Source organism: Oratosquilla oratoria, chromosome 27 (genome assembly GCF_046742065.1).
Source record: "Oratosquilla oratoria isolate Oo_2021 chromosome 27, ASM4674206v1, whole genome shotgun sequence".
Lineage (NCBI taxonomy): Eukaryota > Metazoa > Arthropoda > Malacostraca > Stomatopoda > Squillidae > Oratosquilla > Oratosquilla oratoria.
In genome coordinates, this window is record NC_134803.1 from 19,280,085 (window position 1) to 19,301,100 (window position 21,016).

The 21,016-nt window shown below is 40.6% G+C and overlaps 1 protein-coding gene across 1 annotated transcript; it reads right to left on the bottom strand.

The window, feature by feature from the left end:
• Positions 1 to 293: 293 nt before the first annotated feature.
• Positions 294 to 7,187, bottom strand: LOC143039761 (uncharacterized). The gene is made up of 2 exons (XM_076210003.1): positions 7,118 to 7,187; positions 294 to 1,497 (listed from the first exon to the last, which is right to left on the bottom strand). Exons 1-2 carry the CDS (start codon positions 7,123 to 7,125, stop codon positions 294 to 296), a joined length of 1,212 nt encoding a protein of 403 aa, XP_076066118.1. The 5' UTR covers positions 7,126 to 7,187.
• Positions 7,188 to 21,016: the final 13,829 nt, after the last annotated feature.

Sequence of the window (21,016 nt, forward strand, 5' to 3'; positions counted from 1 at the left end):
GGGTTTAAGGAAATGGTAAGAGGTTTGGGGGGGATTAGGGGTATTGGAAGGGGTTCAATGGGGTCGAGGACGGAGGTGAGGTTATAACGAAGGATGTGGTGGTGATGGTTGGGTTGAAATCTTGTGTTTTCAAAGAAGATTTCGCATGAATCGGGAATTGAGACAGGTCCACAGATTTGTTTCTGCCAAGATGAGGGGTTTTCTTTACAAATTACAGAAACGAGTGTGGTTCGCGGGAAGAATAGGAAGTATTTGGTATTAATGTGTACGTGAAGGGGTTTGTTGGGGTTGAATTATTTGTATGTGCAGCTGTCAAGGGTGCTGGAGTTCAATGTTACAATTTGATTCATACAGGTTAATTCTGCGGTACGGTAGAAACTGAAAAGGTATGCAGGGCAAATGTGGAATTTAGAGACAGCTGATTTGCAACTGGCGAGGTCGGAAGAGGAGGTATATGAATACCATTGGCCGTCGTCAGATTTGATGACAGTTGTGGGTTCCACATCAAGAGTGATAGTTGAGTTATTGTAGGTGTATGGGAATGGGATTATATTCCAACCTGTGAATCTATTTTGTGGGTCGAGGGGGATGTGTGCGTAGATTGCATTTGTGCCTAGTGTTGTGTCAATGAGAGGGTAGTATAGGTCTAGTTGTTCGGAGGGGAAAATGCTTTTTAGGTGGAGGTTTCTTAAGGCGACGGAGAGTGCAGTTTTTAGTTTGCCTTTGGGGAGGAGGTTTGAGGTGGCCTTGTTGGCGGCTGCGTCTATGATGTCGAGTGTAAGTAAGTGGTAGTAGTGTCTGACCATATCTATGTGGTCGCTTATGCTTTTTATTTGTTCAATGTAGTATATGAACATTTCTAGTTCGTGGAGGTGGTTGGATTGGTTAAGGGAATATTCGTGGAGTTTGGAGAAACGGTCAAGTAGTAAGTTTACGGATCCTGCTAAGTATTGAGAATTTTGGGAGTTCAGAAGAACAAGCTTTCCCATCTTATTTAGTTTGGAGACCATTTTGTCTATTGTGAGGTGAACATTGGTTATATCTTCTTCAGTTGCAATGCCAAATAGGGATTTAGAAAGGGAGCCCATGAAGTTCATGAGTCCTCTTTTATGTCTGAAGGAGGCATGGTGGAGTTCTGAGTTATGAGTTGATGTCATGTCACTCCGTTCAATTGTGGAGAGCTGGAGGAGTAATGTGTTTAGCTTGGTGGAGATTAAGTCGAACATGTTGTCTCTTGATTTTGAGGAGTTAGACATGGGATCGGGGTGTTTGAAGGTAGTATGGAAGTGGTCCGATATGGTGTTGGTTAGTTTACGTATTGACTCCAGGTCAGAATGGACTCTCGCGATGTCGAGTTCCATCCTGACCGTAATGGTGTCTCTGATTACCATTACCTGACCTGCAGGGGCGACTATCGCTCCTGGTATCATCCTCGGTTGTTCAGTGCCGGAAAGGGCTGCGATGAGGCTTACTACGAGGATGAGAGGTAGGATTGGCCTGGAAGTTGGGGAGCGGGGTTAGGTATGTTATCTCCAGATGGTTTTCTGTTTTGTTTTGTGTTAATATGGTCATGATATTTCTCATTATGGGTATGATTTGGGTATGATTCTGCCAGGTGAGCACGATCCTGAAGGAAGTAAAGAGAGACTATATAGTTGGGGAAAGGTTGGATGGATAGGGATCGTGATCACTTCCCACTCAGATGAGCATGACGTCCTGCTCCCTAAGGGGGGGGGATCTGGGCAGGTGTAGTGAGTTAGCGCTTGGGGCGTAGTGTCATGTGAAAGGGGGGGGGGGTTGAGGATGCGTGGTTGTGGGTGGAGGCTGGTTTGGTAGGAATCTATGCCTATTTAGGATGGAGGTTACGTCGAGGTTGGATTTTATTTGTTTCAGTTTTTCTCCGTGTGCTGTGATGAGGGTGTCATCTGATGGGTCAATAAGGTGGTAGTTGTTATTACCTAGCGTTTCCGCTACTACCAGGGGGCCGAAGAACTTTGGTTTAAGTTTGTCAGATCTGTTGTGTTGTTTGAGCATGACAGCATCACCTGGGGTGAGAGATAAGGATCGAGAGTATTTATGTTGCATGGTTTTTGTCTTTTGTTTGTCTTGTTCTAGGTTCATTTTGACCTCTTTGTGGATCAAGTGCATGGCAAGTTCCACGCGTTTTGCGTAATCTTCTATGGTGTAGAGGGGGGGAGGGGTTTTTTCAAGGATGTCATAAGGCAAACGGAGGGGTTGGCCAAAGACTACGAAGTGAGGGGAGTTGTTCGTCGCTGAATTTATAGAGCCATTTATGCTGGCTTGTACTTGCGGAAACCAGTCTTCCCATGTGTCGCAAAGGCATTCTTGCAGGGGGCGGAGGACTTCGAGGATCTTTCTGTTTGTTCTCTCAACTAGGCCGTTTCCTTGTGGGTGATACGCTGTGGCGTATAATCTGTTGATGTGGTATAATTTGGCTATGTTTTGGAGGACTTCGTTCTTGAATTCGGACCCGTTATCCGAAAGGATTTGCCTGGGGATGTTGTATTTGCAGAACACATGGTCGACTAGAGCTTGGGCCACTGTTTCCGCTGATTTGTCTGGCAGGGGGACTAATATTGTATACTTTGAGAAGTAATCTACTGTGGTAAGGATGTATTGGGAACCTTGGCGGCTTGGAGGTAGTTTTAAAAGATCAATGCCCATAGTATCCCATGGTTCTGAAGGGATGGGTACTTCTCCAATTTGGAGTGGTTTCGGGTCTGGTCCACGAAGTTGGCTACATGTGATGCAGTCTTCGATGTGACGGTTGATGTCGGTGGCCATCTTGGGCCAGTAGTACCCCCGTTTGGTGTTTGCAAGACATTTTTCTTTGCCTGGGTGGCCTGCAATGGGGCTATTGTGTACCATGAGGAGGATTCTTGGAATCAAAGAATTAGGGATTATTGTTTGGGTCGGGATAGTAGTGCCTCTTTTAAGAATTCCATTCTTTAGGTGTAATTCTCCGACGGGTACAGGGGGGTGGATTTGTAAGGTGGTTCCCATTTCTAGGTGGCGGATTACCTGTGACCAAGTCGGGTCTTTTCTCTGTTCTTCTCGTAGTTCCTGGGGGGAAATACAATTGGTGGTAGGGACTGTTGCAATTAGGGGGTTTCGGCTAAGGGCGTCCGCAATGACGTTAGCTTTCCCTTCAACGTAGACTATTTTAGGGGAGTATTCCAATATGGTTATATGCCATCTTGCTATCTTACCTTGTAAGGTCTTTCCCTCGAAAAATTCTGTTAAAGGTTGGTGGTCTGTCAATACTGATTTTGTGACCCAGAATGAGTTCTCTGAAATGTTTTAGAGCCCAGACTACTGCTAGAGCTTCCAAGTGGGTGGTGGAGTAGTTACACTCTGCAGGGTTCAATACGCGGCTTGCGTACGCTATCGCTCTATGTTTCCCATTTGAGTCTATTTGCTGTAGGACTGCGCCTATCCCTAGGGTGGATGCATCTGTATACAGGAAAAATTCCTGCTCAAAATTCGGGAAGGCGAGTATGGGGGCCTTTTGTAATGCTGTCTTTATTTTGTCGAAACATTCTTGTTCCTCAGAGTCCCATTTGAAAGGTATGTTCTTACGTGTAAATTTGGTAAGTGGAGTAGCTAGGTCAGCAAAATTTATTATAAAATGCCTATAATAGGCAGCCATCCCAATGAAAGAACGGAGTTGATTCTCGTTCTTCGGGGTGGGGAATTCAGCAATTGCCCTGACTTTGTTTGGGTTTGTGTGGATTCCATCTTTGTTTACAGTATGGCCAAGAAAGGTGATTTCCTTTTTTAGGAATGAGCACTTATTAAGTTGGATTTTGAGTCCAGCTTCTTTGATGGTTCGTAAAACGTACCCAAGGGTGTCTAGGTGGTCCTCTACCGTATGGGAAAAAATTATCAGGTCGTCTAGGTAGACAAAAAGGGACTTGCCAAGTTTGTCTTTGAAAAGGCTATTCATAAGTCTTTGTACTAGGGGCATTTTTTAGTCCGAAGGGCATTCGATTAAATTCGATATGACCTTTGTCAGTACTGAAGGCTGTGACTTCTTTTGACTCTTCTTCTAGTTCAATCTGCCAAAAGGCTGATTTGAGGTCTAAAGTTGAGAAAACCATGTTTCCTTGTCCCAGAGATTGGAGGACATCTGCCATGACAGGCATAGGCATACGGTCTGGGGTGGTGTTGATGTTAACTTTACGGAAATCTATGACCGGCCTAAAGGATCCATCCTTTTTAGGAACTAGGAAAAGTGGGGAGTTCCAAGGGGATTGCGAGTGCCTGATGACACCTTGTTCCAGCATGTCGTCTATGTTTCGTGACACCAATTCCTTTTTGCTCTGAGGAATTCTGTAAGCTGGTATGAAACTAGGGTGTGTGTGGGGTGGTATGTGTATATGGTGTTTAACCAAAGAAGTCTTTCCTAATGGTTCATCGTCTAAGGCGATTGCCTCACGATGGGATTGAAGGATGTCCCTAAGATTGGTCCTGGCTTGTTGGAAATCTATAATTGGGACATCTTCTGGGGGGATCGGAGTGGGGTTTGGTTTGGTGATTATGGTGTTGATTGGAGTGGTGTGTGTTTCTTGAATGGGGTCTATGTATAACTTGGCTGTTCCTAAACGTGTGTGTGTGTGTTTAGCTTAACCGGGGTATGTGAGATGTTCTCTACCAAGATAATTGCCACTTTGTTCTCTCTAACTGTATCCCAAACAGCGGGCATACGGAGATTTTTTCTCGTACAGGTATTAGGAGACACAATTATATCTTGGCCTGGAAGTGCACCAGGTATGATTGCTAAGATAAGCATACTTTCCCCTGGGGGAATTGTAAGTTTCCCTTTGTTGAGAATCTGTGTGTTGAGAAAGGGGGGGATTAGGTGGTGTGGTGTTGTCTGACTTGGCAGGTGTGGTTGGGGAAGGGTGTCGTAATGTTGGTGGCATTGCCCGATGCCGAGTCAGGGATTCGTGGAGGTATTTTGCGTTCCGCTGAGGTCAGCGAGAGCTGAGTTGGGCGAGCTTGGTTGCAGGCAGGATGTTGTGACACTCCGGGAGGGTGATGCGGGGGGTAGTGGTGGATACTGAGGGTGTTCACCTGAGCGCCTAGAAGCGTCGGGATAGGGGAGGGGGGATTTCTATGTCACCTAACTTGAGCATAGCGGGGTTAGTATGTATAGAGACTTTGTGGTTGGCTAAGAATTCCAAACCTAAAATGCCATCACATTCAAGGGTCCAGTTTTTGACTACGTAGAAGGTAGTGGGTGGGAATGGGTTATTATCAATGGTTATGGGGGCGGTTATGGTTGAGGTGAAGTTTAGGTGCGTGCCACTTATCATGGTTCCCATGAGGTGTGGTTTGTCGGTAGGGTAGGAATCACCTAATCGTGTACACATAGACTGTGAAAGTATGTTTATCTTCGTGCCTGTATCTATTAGGAATGTACAATGGAAATTCCCTATTGTGCCTGTGAAACATAGGGCTTCTGGTTTAGCTATGGTTGATGTTATGATTTTTTCTTGTGGGAGGCGTGTGTGGATTCCCCCAACTGATTGTTTTGGGTCCTGTTGAAAGAAATGGGGCGTTCCTGTTGTGAACGTAGTGTTGGGTTTTGGGTTCGGCACTCGTTGTCGGAGTGGGAGTATGTGTTATGAACTGAGCATGGTTTGTCCTGGCTGTGATGGGTAGGTTTAGGGATAGATTGGCGGTTTTGTTGGTGGCAGTCTTTATCTGAATGACTATAAGAGCTATGAAAAGTACAGTAAGTCTGACTGTGGTTGGTAGGTGGTCTTTGAGGTCTTGCCTGATTATTTCCCATGCTAGCTGACTGGGTGGAGGGTCTTTGGGCTTTGCACTCTGCGTCTGAGTGGGATGTTGTGTTATGAAGAGAACACATCGTAATTTGTCTAGGGCGTTGTCTGCAATCCCAGGTGTTGTGAGAATTAGATTTGTGGATATCGCACCAAATGGGGCTGAGGGTATTTATAGGGGCTCTTGGGGTGCGGGGGTAAGGGGGGATTGGAGTGTTGTGTACGGAGGATATTGTGTTTATTCTGGCCGGTTGAGCATTGCTGAATCTATCAATGCCACACTTGTCTGTAATGTGAAGGATGTATGTGGACGGAGAGGTGTCATTTATGTCAATGTCAACTCGCTGGGCCTCTCTTTCACACTTGATGGGGAGGGCCATGAAAAACATAGCAAGTTCAAGGAGGTTGCAAATATCCTCTCCTTTGACATAGTTCACACCTTGGTTATTCTGTGATACCCATGGGGAGGGGTTATTGAGTGAAGCTCTGCTTGTCTTTGAGACTTCGGCTACCTGTGCCACGATAGAGTGGAAGGAGGAGGAGGGTGGGGGGTTGCGCATGAACTCTATAAATTTGAATAGAAAATGAAAATTATTTTGAGGTCTGTCGCTGAAGAGTTTCTGAAGTTCTGTGCAATACTGTGCGTATGTGATGTTAGATTCTAGCTTAGATTCTAGGAGACGGGAGAGATCTTTGCAATCATCCCTTGGCTGTATGTGGTTGTTGAGAATAGTTATTTTATGTTTGTCCTGGGTTATATTATTGTTAGCAAAGTGGACTTCGCATGCTGCGATGTAGTCAGTGATGGTGATGCCACTTGCTTTCGAAAAGGTGGGGATATCAGGATTTGTGGTTGAGAGGGTATAGTGGTTATGGATTTGAGTAGGGGGGTTTGGAAGGGGGGGATTTTGTCTAGGAAGATGGGTGGGCGTATGTGGGGTACTGGGTTAGTAATTAGCCTGGGATGAAGTCAGGTTCATATGGCTTTGATTAGCCGGTGGGGTGGTATTGTTAGTACAGGGCTGGGTATTTGCCTCGGGTGTGGTAGGGTTCACATGGCTTTGATTTGCCGGTGGGGCGGTATTGTTAGTATGGGGGGAGTCAGGGGGGGTTTGGGGATCAGCCTCCTGTGCTCCTTCTGAGTCCGCCATGTTCAAAAAGCTATGATCTACTGACTCGACTAGGTTCCTAGCCGCAGAACGCGATCGGGTATTGTGTTACATCGTAAATGATATTGTACATGTAAGCAATCATGAAAGAAAGACAATATACAAATACACATGAACAAAAAAAAAGGGGTATATTACTTGTTCATGGTTCCGTAGGTAGTTCCTATGTAAATGTACTATAGGGGATGTGACGTAGGCGAAGAACAACCTAAAATATTAGTCTATAATTAAATATCTATATATAATTTTTGCTTGCTCACTTTCAAAGAAAACTGAAATCCTAGATGAAGTAATCTGAGAACATAAGAATATGCATGCACATACAAGTATTTATATATGTAAATATATATATATATATATATATATATATATATATAAATATAATGGAGATAAAAGGGACAAAATAATGGGCTTGTAAGTTGGACTGGTAGGGTTACTTGTATAGCAGACCGTTGAATCAGCTAGGTGGTCCTGGGATGATGCAGAGAGCCTGGTGTGTAATCGAGCCCGTAGGAGGGGAGGGGGGTGCCAAAGGGGATGGTAGCAGGGGCGACCTGTCCGGTAGATGGGAGACCCTGACTTCCCGCTTCTGTAGATGTGGCACCGCGATGAATATCTGTACTGGGCTGGGTCGCACGTTCGAAGTCCGTCGTAGCGGGGTCAATGGTGATAGATCACAATTGTGCAGAGTTGGTGGGTATCGGCACTGCTGCACTTTGGTTGTGAACTACAACTCAATTGTAGTGCTTCGAAAAGAACACTGTGTAAATGTTCTTGGTTCTTGAACACTCGGATTACTCGACGAGTAAAGTGGGTAAGCGTGCTACATACGTTAGCACGTATTTCGGGGGATGGGTGGCGCTGCCACCAGTGTAAATGTTCTATCCTTTCTTGGTGGTATAATTAAACTTGCAAAAGGCCCTTTTAAACAAGTCTATTTCCAAAGATTACACTGCGCAGACTTTTCCAGGTCTGCCTTGCTACCACCTCAAGGATTGACTCTTGTCGCCTCTCGGGGGTAGCTGTACATTCTTCAAACTTCCTTACATCAGCAATAATGAATGGTACATGGTATTCTAATATTATCACATTACAGTGTATAAGTCTTAGATATTATTGTATTTATTCTACAATAGATTGAATGATTAGTTCTGTCTGCTTATAAATATATTATGGTTATTAATCTAGGTCACATAGTATATTGGATATGTATAAAAGGTGTTCTTAGGAATCAGGGGCAGTTCACGGTTTGGTCACGTGAAGGAAGAGGTTGGGTGGTGTGTGTGTGTGTGTGTTCGTATGTGTGTTGCTGTGTAGTTTTCCATTGTGTTGTAATCTGTGAGATTATGGTTACACCAATTTCGTAATTGCTCTTTGTGTTCTTTCAAGTTTTGTTATACATTTTTTGTACTTGGTGACCACGTCGTCGCTGCCTACCCCAATCTTGGTATTATCAAAGTGACTAGTATTTTCTTCACCATTTCTTCGTCCATGTATGTAAATGCCACTTTGATTGTTCTTATTAGATTATATGTTTCTCCGAAAATTTTCTTTATATGTTTCTCATGGGACATATTATTTATAATAATGACTCCCAGGTCCTTCTCATTTTCTATGTGTGTGTGTGTGTATTTACCTAGTATTTACCTAGTTGTATTTTACGGGAAGGGGAGCTATGCTCGTGAGGTCCCGTCTTCATATCTCATTTTATCTAAACTATTTTTAAATTCATGTATTGTTTTTGCACACACCACTTTCTCATCTAACTTGTTCCAACTGTCTATTGCTCTGTGAGGAAAGCTGTTCTTTTTCAAATCTCTTCTATAGTTGTCTTTTTTTATTTTCTTTCCGTGTCCTCTTGTATTTCTGTCATCCCATTTTATCAGATTCTCTCTATCAGTAATTTCTATGCCTTTCATGATTCTGTAAATAGCTATCAAATCTCCTCTCTCTCTTCTTTGCTCTAGTGTCTGTAGTTTAAGTTTTTGTAGTCTCTCTTCATATGATAGTTTTGAGAGTGTTGGTGCCAGTTTAGTAATTGCTCTTTGTATTCTTTCAAGTTTTTTTATACATTTTTTTGTACTTGGTGACCATATCGTTGCTGCATATTCCAATCTTGGTCTTATCAGGGTGACTAGGATTTTCCTCACCATTTCTTCATCCAGGTATGTAAATGCCACTTTGATTGTTCTTATTAAATTATAAGTTTCTCCAAAAATCTTATTTATATGTTTCTCAGGTGACATATTATTCATAACAATGACTCCCAGGTCCCTCTCATTTTCTACTCTTTTTATTCCTTCTTCTCCCAAATTATATGATCCTGTTATTCTGTTTTTGCTTTTTCCAAATTCCATTATACTACACTTTTTTGTATTGAACTCCATCTCCCACTTCCTACTCCATTCTTGTACTTTATTTAGATCTCTCTGTAGTGATTCACAATCTTCTTCAGTTTTCACTCTTTTCAGTAATTTTGCATCATCTGCAAAGAAGCTCATATAGCTTTCAATTCCTTCATCCATATCATTAATATATATAGCAAACATTATTGGGGCCAGAACTGTTCCCTGCGGGACACCGCTTATTACTTCATTCCATTTTGAGTGCTGATCTCTTATCACTACTCGCATTTTTCTTTCTTGCAAAAAGTCTTCCATCCAATTTAGCAATTTACCTTGTATTCCTCCTTCATATTCTAATTTCTTAAGCAACTTCTTATGTGGTACTTTGTCAAAAGCTTTTTTTAGGTCTAGAAATGCACAATCAGCCCATCCATCTCTTTCTTGTATTATATCTATTAGCCTTGAATAGAAACATATTAAATTGGTGACGCATGATCGTCCTTGTCTGAATCCAAATTGCCTTGGATTTAGTACGTTGTTTTTTTCCAAGTATTTTACCCATCTACTTTTGATAATTCTTTCACATATTTTTGCTATTGTACTTGTTAGAGAGACTGGTCTATAGTTGGTAGGTTCTTCTTTATTTCCTCCTTTATATATAGGTACTATATTTGCTTTTTTCCAATCTTCTGGAACTTTTCCTTCTTTTAAGGAACTGCTTATTATGCTATGTATTTTGTCTGCCAGTTCATTCCTACATTCTTTCAGAATCCAGTTTGCTATTTCATCTGGCCCATGCGATTTTCTGACATCAAAATTACCCAAGTGTGTCAATATTTCATTCTTCGTTACTTCTATTTCTTCCATAGGGGGGACTTTTTCCTTCCACTCAATCTCTTCAGGTTGTATATTTTCCCTTGTAAACACTGATTTAAAATGTTTGTTCATAATTTCTGCCATTTCCATTTCCTCAGTGTATTCAACTCCCCCTTGTCTTAATTTCTCCAAGTCTTGTTTGTTTTTCAGTTTATTGTTTACAAATCTGTAGAATAGTTTTGGTTGATCTTTACACTTTTCTATAACATCTTTTTCATATTTTCTTTTTTCCTCTCTGCACTTTTGTACATATTCATTTCTATAACCAGTATATATTTTCCATTTTTCAGGTCTTCTGTCTTTTTTCCATCCGGTCCAGGCTTTGTCTCTTTTGTCTTTTAACTCCCTACAACTTTTGTTGTACCAGCATTTTACATATTCTTTTTCTTGTTTTTGTCTTGGGACATACTTTTCCACTCCTTCTTTGTAAATTTTTGTCAAAATATTCCATTTCTCTTCCACTGATGTTTCTTCTTTGTATATTTCTTCCCAGTTTTCTTGTTGGAAGAATTCTCTTATTTTATCAAAGTTTGTTTTTTCATACATCATTCTTCCTTTTCTATATTGTTCATTTCTTTTCATATATATTTTTCTTCATTAAGTTCCAGTTCAATCAATATGTGGTCACTTTTACCTATTGGTGTTTTATATTCAATCTTGTCCACTATTCTAGGTTCAGATGTAATTATTAAGTCTAGCCTCGATGGTTCTTCTTCATTTCTATACCTAGTGTTCTCTTGTATCCATTGTGTCATTGAATGGTCAGTAATCATCTCAAGTAGAGCATTTCCCCATGAGTCATCACCACTCTTTACTGTCATTTCTTCCCAGCAGATTTCTTTGCAATTAAAGTCGCCCATCATAACTATTCTTCCTCCGTCTTCCATTATTTTAGTTAATGCTATCTTTGTGTCCTCTAACATACTTTTATGTTCATTCTCCTCCCATGAGGCTGTTTTCGGAGGCACATAGTTGATCACAAATTTTCTGCTCTTCTTATCTCGGTCTTCCACTTCTATCATAATCATCTCTACTGTATTCTTTCCATATATGACACCTTTCACGTTTATATCCTTCTTTGTCAGGAACATAACTCCACCCCCTTGTTTTTTCTCTCTGTTTCTAATCCAATAATTGTATGTATCATGTCCTACACTGTTGGGTGGTAGTGGGCCTTTTAATTTTGTTTCTACAATTCCCATTATGTCCGGTTCTTTTTCTTTCAAATAATCATTCAGTTCATTCAATCCTGTTATCAATCCATCTATATTTGTGTAAGACACTCTTAGTTTTCTGCCACTTCCATTGTGTTCTCTGTTTCCCTTATGTTTTTCTTTAGTATGTCGAACTGCTTTATTTTCATGTTCACTACTCTCCAATAGAATCTCTCTTTCTCTGACTCCGTTCTTTCCTCGTTTTTTGCCTTAGCTTCAATTCTTTTCTGCTTTTCTGCCTCTCTTTCCTCCTTATTCATTTCTCTTTTTATCCATACCTTTTTATATTGATCATTTGTTGCTAGTTTCCCTGTCTTGGATAGAATTTTCTCTGCCGTTGTTTGTGACCTGAATTTAATCTTAATTGGTCTGGTCTTATCTGTACTATATTTTCCGAGTCTGAATTTTTCCTCAATTTCCTTTATAATTTCTGGTTCATCTTCCTGGACTAATTTTAATAAACTGCTTACCCTTTCATTTTCCTCCTTGATTCTTGCGGTTCTATCTGGGTTATGTTTCTCTTCCATTCCTAATATAATTATACATTTCTTTTTGTCAGCTAATTCTCTTACTATATTCTCCTTCTGTCTCATCACTTTAATAACTGAGTCTTCATTATGTTCTTTCAATTGCTGTTTGACTATGTCAGTGAATGAAACCTTATTCCCTTCTTGAGTTATTCTCCAATTTTTAGCTTCTGTAGCTATTTTCTCACTGTTTTCATTACTATTCTTCTTCAATTTCTCATTCTCCTCCTTTACATTTCCTAACTGTCTTTTTAGGTCCTCTACTTCTTCAGTTAAGTTTCTGTTAGCCTTCTCTAGTTGTTCCAATCTTTCAATTCTTTGGAGAATGGAGCCTACATTACCTAACTTACGTTCCAAGTCCTCGATCACCTTATCAACTCTCTCCTCTAGTCTTATCAGTCTGGGGGGGGTTGTGTCCCCCCCACCCTCTTTAAATCCCTGGAACATATTCTCGTCACTTTCTACTGTATTTCTCCACTCTATACTTCTAATCTTTACATTTTTATTTGCCATTTCGTCATCCGGTGGTCGTTTCATGTTGACCTTCCGCCCGTCTGCCTGGGCCAAGTCCTCCACATCCTCATTACCTTCCATTTCCCCAGTAATCCCTCCCCCTCTCCTCTTTCCTTACTTTCCCACTACCTCACGAGCAATTCCCCCCTGCAAATACAAAAAGGCACTTCTCTTTGCGTTGGTATCCTCAATCTGCACTTTTCTTCAGAGCGTTCGTCAAGCCGTCCGTTCGTTGAAAGTGTGTGTGTGTGTGTGTGCGTGTGTGTGTGTGTGTGTGTGTGCGTGTGTGTATACATACATATATATATATATATATACATGTACACTGAATGGTTCCCAGTGATCAATTGGTTGGTAGAGCGCTGAACTGGGAAGTAGAAGTGCTCCCAGTACCCAGTTCGAATCCTACCCAGGGCCGAAATTATTTCGGTATCGCTGTGCCTCGGGTCGTTACTCTGACTCTCGTGGGCGGGGAGTTGGATGTGTGTGTGTGTGCAAGGTCATAGCATTACCCATAGATCGGACCTACGAGCTCTGAGCTCTCTTCCAGGAGGGAAATAGCTGTCGATCACGAGTCCAACACGTGATCCAAAGACCAAGTGAATACACACACACACACACACACACACACACACACACACACACACACACACACACACACACACAAACACACACACACACACACACACATACACACACACACACACACACACACACACACACACACACACACACACACACACACACACACACACACACACACACACACACCTCTCATGGCGCTGTGGTTAGAGCTCTGGCCTGCCACTACGGAGGTCCGGGTTCGATCCTCGCCCGGGGCTGAAATAATATCAGTATCGCAGCGCTGAGGGGTGTTACTCCAACTCTCGTGGGCGGGGAGTTGGGGGTGTGTGTGTGTGCAAGGTCATAGCATTACCCATAGATCGGACCTACGAGCTCTGAGCTCTCTTCCAGGAGGGAAATAGCTGTCGATCACGAGTCCAACACGTGATCCAAAGACCAAGTGAATACACACACACACACACACACACACACACACACACACACACACACACACACACACACACACACACACACACACACACATATATATATAATATATATATATATATATATATATACATACATATATGTATATATATGTATATATGTATATATATGTATATATATGTATATATACATATATCACACAGGAACCCGCAATCGGAGAAAATAAACTTTGAGTAAAGAAGAATCCTATATTTCGGCTATCAACTGCAGCCCTCTTAAAACCGCCCCAAATGATTTGGCTCAGGTACGTAGACGATATCTTTTCGGCGTGGGATGACAGTTGGGGCCCATTTGAAGTGTTCCATGATAAATTGAACCAATTGACCCCTAATCTTAAATTTAAAGTTGAATGGGAAGAAGGACACCAAATCCCTTTCTTGGATATCTTGATAAGAATAACTGATGATAATTTATTCTTTACAGTGTACCGTAAGCCCATCCACTCAGGGAGTTACCTTAATTTTTTTTAGCAATCACCCTGACAATGTTAAGAAAAGTGTTGCCTCTGGCCTTTTCTTGAGGGCTTTCAGGATTTGCAGTCCTCAATTTCTGGACCATGAGATTGAGGGGATCAAATGTCAACTTTAGAAGTTGGCGTATCCACCTTGGTTTCTGGACCAAGCCCTCAGTAAGGCTAGGGCCAACCATTTTAAAACTTCCGTCCCCTCAAGTTTTCACCGCTCCTTTAAGGACATTTTAAAAATTCCATTCAATAATACCATCAGTTTTTCTACTAAGTTGTTTCCTCATGAACGTCTCACTATTGCCTATCACTATTCTAACACCGTGCGTAAGCAAATTGTGAACGTTCAACAAAAACCCAAGGAAGTTGAGTCACCTGGTGTTTACTGTTTGCCCTGCAAAGATTGTGATTTGGTTTACTTGGGTCAAACCGGGAGAGACTTGAACACTAGATTGGCAGAACATAAAAGGTCAATTAGGTATGGGCAAGAAAACTCGGCTGTATTTCTTCATGTCAAAAATAACAATCATTCTTTCGATTGGGGTAAGGCCAGATTAGTGTTCAATTCCCACTGCGGTTTCAGGAGGAAAATAGTTGAATCAGCATTAATTGAGGAATGCCCTAATATTAATATTTCTAAAGGGCAGTGGACACCTGACATTATTTCACGCGCGGCAGTTAACAAGCTGGTACGGACATTACAACCCCCCCTCCTCACCTCCTCCCTCCTCCGCCACCCCAGTTTGCCCCGCGCCTGAGTGAGGTCATCTGTCCACATCTCTTCCTCTCTGTAGCTTATAAGTCCACTCTGTACTCTACTCTATGTACTTTCCTGAAGAGGGCTACAGTTGACAGCCGAAATATAGGATTCTTCTTTATTCAAAGTTTATTTTCTCCGACTACGGGTTCCTGTGTGTCATTTACAAATGTGCTACTACATTTCTGTTTAGAAATATACATATATATATATTTAAGATTATTTCAGACAAATGAGAGAGAATGTGGGTGGGGAAGGGCAAACGAAGATGTGTTAGGAATAGTTTATTGCCCTAACGTTGCGACCAACTTGGTCTTCTTCAGAGGATATATATATATATATATATATATATATACATATATATATATATATATATATATATATATATATATATATATATTGCGCGATCGATCGATCGCGCTGCGCCATCAATCGATCGATCCTTCGCGCAGCAATCGATCGATCGCTCAACCATCGATCGATCGCGCTGCGCATTCGATGGATGTCCCTATCCTGATCACTATACCAGTTCCAAACCAATAAATTCCATGAAGAAGTGGTCATTGTAAAATTTTTATATCATGATGTGGTAATTTTTCCAATTTTACAAATATTATTGTGATTTAGTGTACAAATGTGTACAGAAATTATTCTTTATACTTGACATGTTTGATCATAACGCATCAGCTTTTATTGCACAACGAAACTGGAAATCAAATACATTTCTTATACTGACCACATGACGTGGTCATTTTTTTTTTTTAATTTTACAAATTCAAATATTATTGTGATTTAGTTAGCTTGGGCTCCTCATCCATAATGTTTACAAAAATTATTCTTTGAACTTGACATATTTGATCATAACGCATCAGCTTTTATTGCACAACGAAACTGGAAATGAAACTCATTTCTTATATTGTCCACACTCCTACTGTCCGTCGTCTGTTTGTCGCCATCTCTCTGGGTTATTTGAAACTAAACGTCAAATGAACATAATAATAGTATGGTCCGCCGTTGTCCTGTCCTCGTTTTCTGTATTGCTGATGATTTAGTCAGCATGAAACGAATTATTGAAGAGGATATGATATAGTGAGGAGCTGGTAGGTTGAAATCGCTGATGATTTAGTCAGCAGGACAGTGACACTAATTACTGAAGAGGATGTGATATAGTGAGTTCAAATCGCTGATGATTTAGTCAGCAGGAGAGACTGACACGTGCTAATTACTGAAGAGGATGTGATGTAGTGAGGAGTTGGTCAGTTCAAGTCGTTGATGATTTAGTCAGCAGAAGAGGAAAACTCTGTATTTCTAGAACAAAGATTGAACTTTATAGCGAGTATGAAAGAAAGCAGATGAATTTTCGAATGCCAAACTTAAAATGCTCTGGTTTGCTCTTTTATTTTTTGTTAGTTGGTTGTTGTAGTTAAACAAATGGTCTTTTTTCCAAATCCGGCAGCTTAAATATGAAATTGTATATGTGGGGCTATTGTCACCCCCGTCGTCTCCTCTCAGAGCGTTTCTATTCTCTTTGTTCTAAATCAGTTTCTTGAGGGGTGAATAAAATAGGTGTAGTCGTTCTGATGCTTGTTGGTCTAAATCAGTACACCTCGAGAATCCCACCTGGAACTCTCTACGTAACGTCAAGCCACCTTCGTTCTGATATCACTCTTTCATTCATCCAATAGTCTTTTACTTCTCAAACAAGTGCCACACCTTAAGGGCGTGACTTTCCTTTCTGCACCAATAATTTATTTCCTCCTCCACCTTTTTCTCCAATTAGAGAGGCTGTTATACTCTTCTAATCTATGTCACAATGTAAGCATTATGTCGTAACAAAAAATGGCTTGTCCGCTCACAGTTACAATAGTCAAAACAATATTACACACCAGGCGACACTCCGCACTTTTAAATATATACAAGGCGCGAGTCTAACTCAGTTATCCTTGGCGCCTGTCGGCCGTCCGGCCGTTGTTTTCATAAGTATTCATAACAACTGACCCTGGATTAGCATTCGTTCTCCATCTACCTCTCGATCTACTCTGATCTACCTTAAATGTCTACCTCTATCTACCGGCCTCTTACAGGGCTCGGCAGCTATCGTTGGTCGTCCCGACCATTTTCTTATTTCCCTCTTACAGGGCTATCTAATATATACTTGGAGTTCATCCTAATAAGCTAACCTACCGTATATTAAAGAAATAATCAGCCCTCAAAAATGCACAAAATAATTCAAGCAGATTAAATGTAAATAACATGCATGTAAACTTTATAAGGCACAAATCAAAATAAATTACAAGGTTGCCTAAGAACACAGTTTTCAATTGTTTCATCTTTTCAAAGATGATAGCAGTATCCAATAACTCATGCAAATAATAGTGAATAATACATAATAATGTAATTAAGCAGATAATTTGCAAGCATATTTGCAAAACTCACTACTTTAGAATTAAAAGTTGTTAAGTGTCTCTTTTTGCATTTAAATATTCATCATTATTATTTTTCAACACACTTAATTCATTTTCAAAGACAGTCTTAATGGTTCATAAATGATCTGAATACTTATGTGAGAGGTCCTTAAGGTTCCAAGTCTGACCACAGTGGATCCAAGGTCTCCATGTATCTGCTTGACACCAAGTTCCAGTTGTTTAGGTCTCCCATCCCAAGTACATACAAATGGCAAACAATACTATCTGTAAAATACATCAAGATTAATATTCAACTCACAAAGAATATCATTATAATATTCCCTATACTCTTCAGGTTTCTCAACATTGATACACAGGGTATCACAACTGTCATTTTCAATTAAGTCACTGATCTGCAATTTCACTTTCTTTATGTCGTCTAAATGGCCTATCACTTCTTCCCTTGTTTCTAAGTGTTTAAGTGTAAATTTATTACCACCTGCAGAATCAACTACCCTATATGGACCAGTGTACCTTGGTGAAAGTTTATTATTGGGTGAATGTAGTTTGACCATGACTAAATCTCCTAGTTTCAATTCTAGTTTATGTGCTATTTTGTGTTGTTGTTTCTTCATCTCTTGTGAATATTCCTGCATATGTTCCCTAACTCTTTGGTGAATATTTTGAAAAGTATTTATTCTATTCAGTATATAATCATCCATATTATACACAGGTTTCTGGTATGCAATCAAAATTTCATATTGAAGAGTTTTGTCTTCCCCAAAAATTATAAAATGAGGTGTATCACCTGTTGCTACACTGATTTGATTATTTAAAGTACACTTAACACAAGGAATCCAAGTGTCCCAAGTTATACTATGAGGACTTGTCATACTTCTAAGACATGTCATTATTTTTTCATTTAACATTTCTACTACCCCATTACTTTGTGGATGATTCACTAAGATATGACTTTTTTTTATCTTAAATAAACTACATAATTTTTCCAAGATTTTGTTATTAAATTCAGTTCCATTATCTGAAATTAGAGTCTTAGGTGTAGTGAAATTACAGATTATCTGACCATAGATTACTGAAGCAATAGTTTCAGCTCTCTTATTTGGAATGGGTTGTAGTGACCTCAGCTAGAGACCTCGTTTTTCTGCACAGACACCAGCTAGCGAATACCTGTGAAATTTATATCTCCGAATAGTGTTAAGTGATTGTGTTGTGTTTTTTGTGATTGTATACGTATAGCGCTATACAGTTACAGATATAAGATAAAGTGCAGTGTTCTGTTTAAATTTAAAACAGTTTTCTGTTACCGTACTCCAAAGGTAGGAGAAATAGTATAAGGTAAGCAGAGTAAGCTTCGCGTATTTAGTTTATTAGAGACCGCTTTGATTTTTTGTTGTTGTTGATTTGTATTTTCTCTTTGCCGTTTTTATTGCTGAAGGGGGAGCGAAATGGCTTGTGAAGGTTGCGTGAACCTAGAGGTCCGTCTCAGGATGTGTGAGGAGGAAATTCGTCTTCTCAGGAGTGCGCTCCGTGAGAAGAGTGAACCCTCCCCACAACCCAAAGAGTGTTCCACTTCTTCACCTACTGTCACTGCCATGAGCGAGTGGCGCTCCGTGGGGTCCCGTTTGTCGAGCCCGCGTTCGGTAGACGTGTGCCCTGTGGAGCAACCGCTGGCTCAAGCCAATCGTTTTGCTCTACTGAAGAATGAAGTGGCTGAAAACCAGGAGTTCTTGGTGGTGGGGGACTCCATGGTTCGAGGCTATGACGACATCCTGCAGCGGAAGACTGAGCGACGTTGCAAGCTTATATGTCAACCGGGCCGTGGGATCGTCGATTGTACCCGGTCCATCAGGGAGCAAGGACGGGAGAACACGGTTACGATTGTTCATACGGGAAGTAACGATGTAGGTAGGGTGAGATCAGAGGAGCTTGTTCGGAATTACAAGGTCCTCCTTCAGGAGATGAAGGAACGTGGGAGCCGTCACGTAGTCTGTGGGATCCTCCCGAGGATCTACGCAGGCTCGTGTTGGAACAGTAGAGCCATAGGGATCAATGATAGGATATCGCAGTTGTGCACACAATTGGGATACCACTTTCTTGATCCTTGGTATCTCTTTTCTAGGCGCCATGACCTTTACGCTTCTGATGGGATCCACCTTACCCGCAGAGGCAAAGATGTTCTTACAAACCTCATTATGGGAGTTTGTAATGAACTAGCTCCTTTTTTAGGGTAGAAGCCCAAAGGGAAGGGGAAATAGAATGTACTTGGGAAAACAGTGTAGAGTATAGCATTAATGTAGAACAATGTGTCATCACATTAGGATATAATGTCATAGGACAAAATGTCACAATGGGATGTAATGACAGTGGAGGACAAAAGATCACGATGGGAAGTAATGATAGTGGAGAACAAAATATCACGATAGGATGTAATGATAATGGAGGAGAAAATATCACGGTAGGATATAATGTCAGTGAAGGCCAAAATATAATTTTAGGAAGGGATACCGGACAGAATGTCAATGAAGGCCAAAATATCATGATAGGATGTAATGTCGCTAGAGGACGAAATGTCACATTAGGATGTAATATCATAGGACAAAATGTCACAATGGGATGTAATGACATTGGAGGACAAAAGATCACGATGGGAAATAATGATAGTGGAGAACAAAATATCACGATAGGATGTAATGATAATGGAGGAGAAAATATCACGGTAGGATATAATGTCAGTGAAGGCCAAAATATAATTTTAGGAAGGGATACCGGACAGAATGTCAATGAAGGCCAAAATATCAAGATAGGATGTAATGACAGTGGAAGACAAAAGATCACGATGGGATGTAATTATAGTGGAGAAAAAAATATCACGGTAGGATATAATGTCACTGGAGGACAAAATATAATTTTAGAAAGGGATGCCGGACATAATGTCACTGAACGGTGGGAGGCCGGCGTGAATCACGGTGACGTAGGGGGACAAAATGTACAAAAGAGATCGGATGACCGTGATCGACCAGATGTCCGTGATGGGGGAAATGTTAATTTTGATAGGAGAAATGTTAATGAGGCATTGAATGTCAATGAAGGACCAAATGATAATAATATAGAGCAAGGTATAAATAAAAAACAAAATTATAATATAAGACATGATATTGAAACTCAAAATGTGTCAAAAAGAAATAATCACGAGTTTTTTTAAAACGATGTACTTTAATGCTCGTAGTATTAGGAACAAATTTCAAGAAATACAGGCGTATGTCAAAAGCGAAAATCTCGATATGATAGGAATAACTGAGACATGGTTAAATGGTACAGAGTTCGAAGCAGAATTTAATATTGCGGGATTTAAACACTTTCATCAGGATAGAAACCACAAGAAAGGTGGGGGTGTTCTATTGTACGTTAAAAACAATGTTCATGCTTGTGTTTTAGAGAAAGTGAAACAGGATGTATATGATAGTTTGTGGGTTGAGTTAACCCAAACAAATGGACAAAAAATTAATATAGGTGTAATATATAGGCCAAAGACATTATCATTAGCAGACGACAAACTGCTATTTCAAGAACTGTCTAGTTTCTGCAACCGGGATTTATTGATAATGGGTGATTTCAATTTTACTGACATTGATTGGATGACCCTTGAATATGGCCATATAGGTAATCGCTTGATTGATTTTCTTGGTGACAATTACTTAATTCAGCATGTAAAAGAGCCCACAAGATATGGAAACTTACTCGATCTTTTGATCACTAGCCGCGAAAGCATGGTAAGTGATGTAGAAGTCGGTGAATCTGTTGCAAATAGCGATCACAACTTAGTCAGATTCAAACTCCTAAACAAT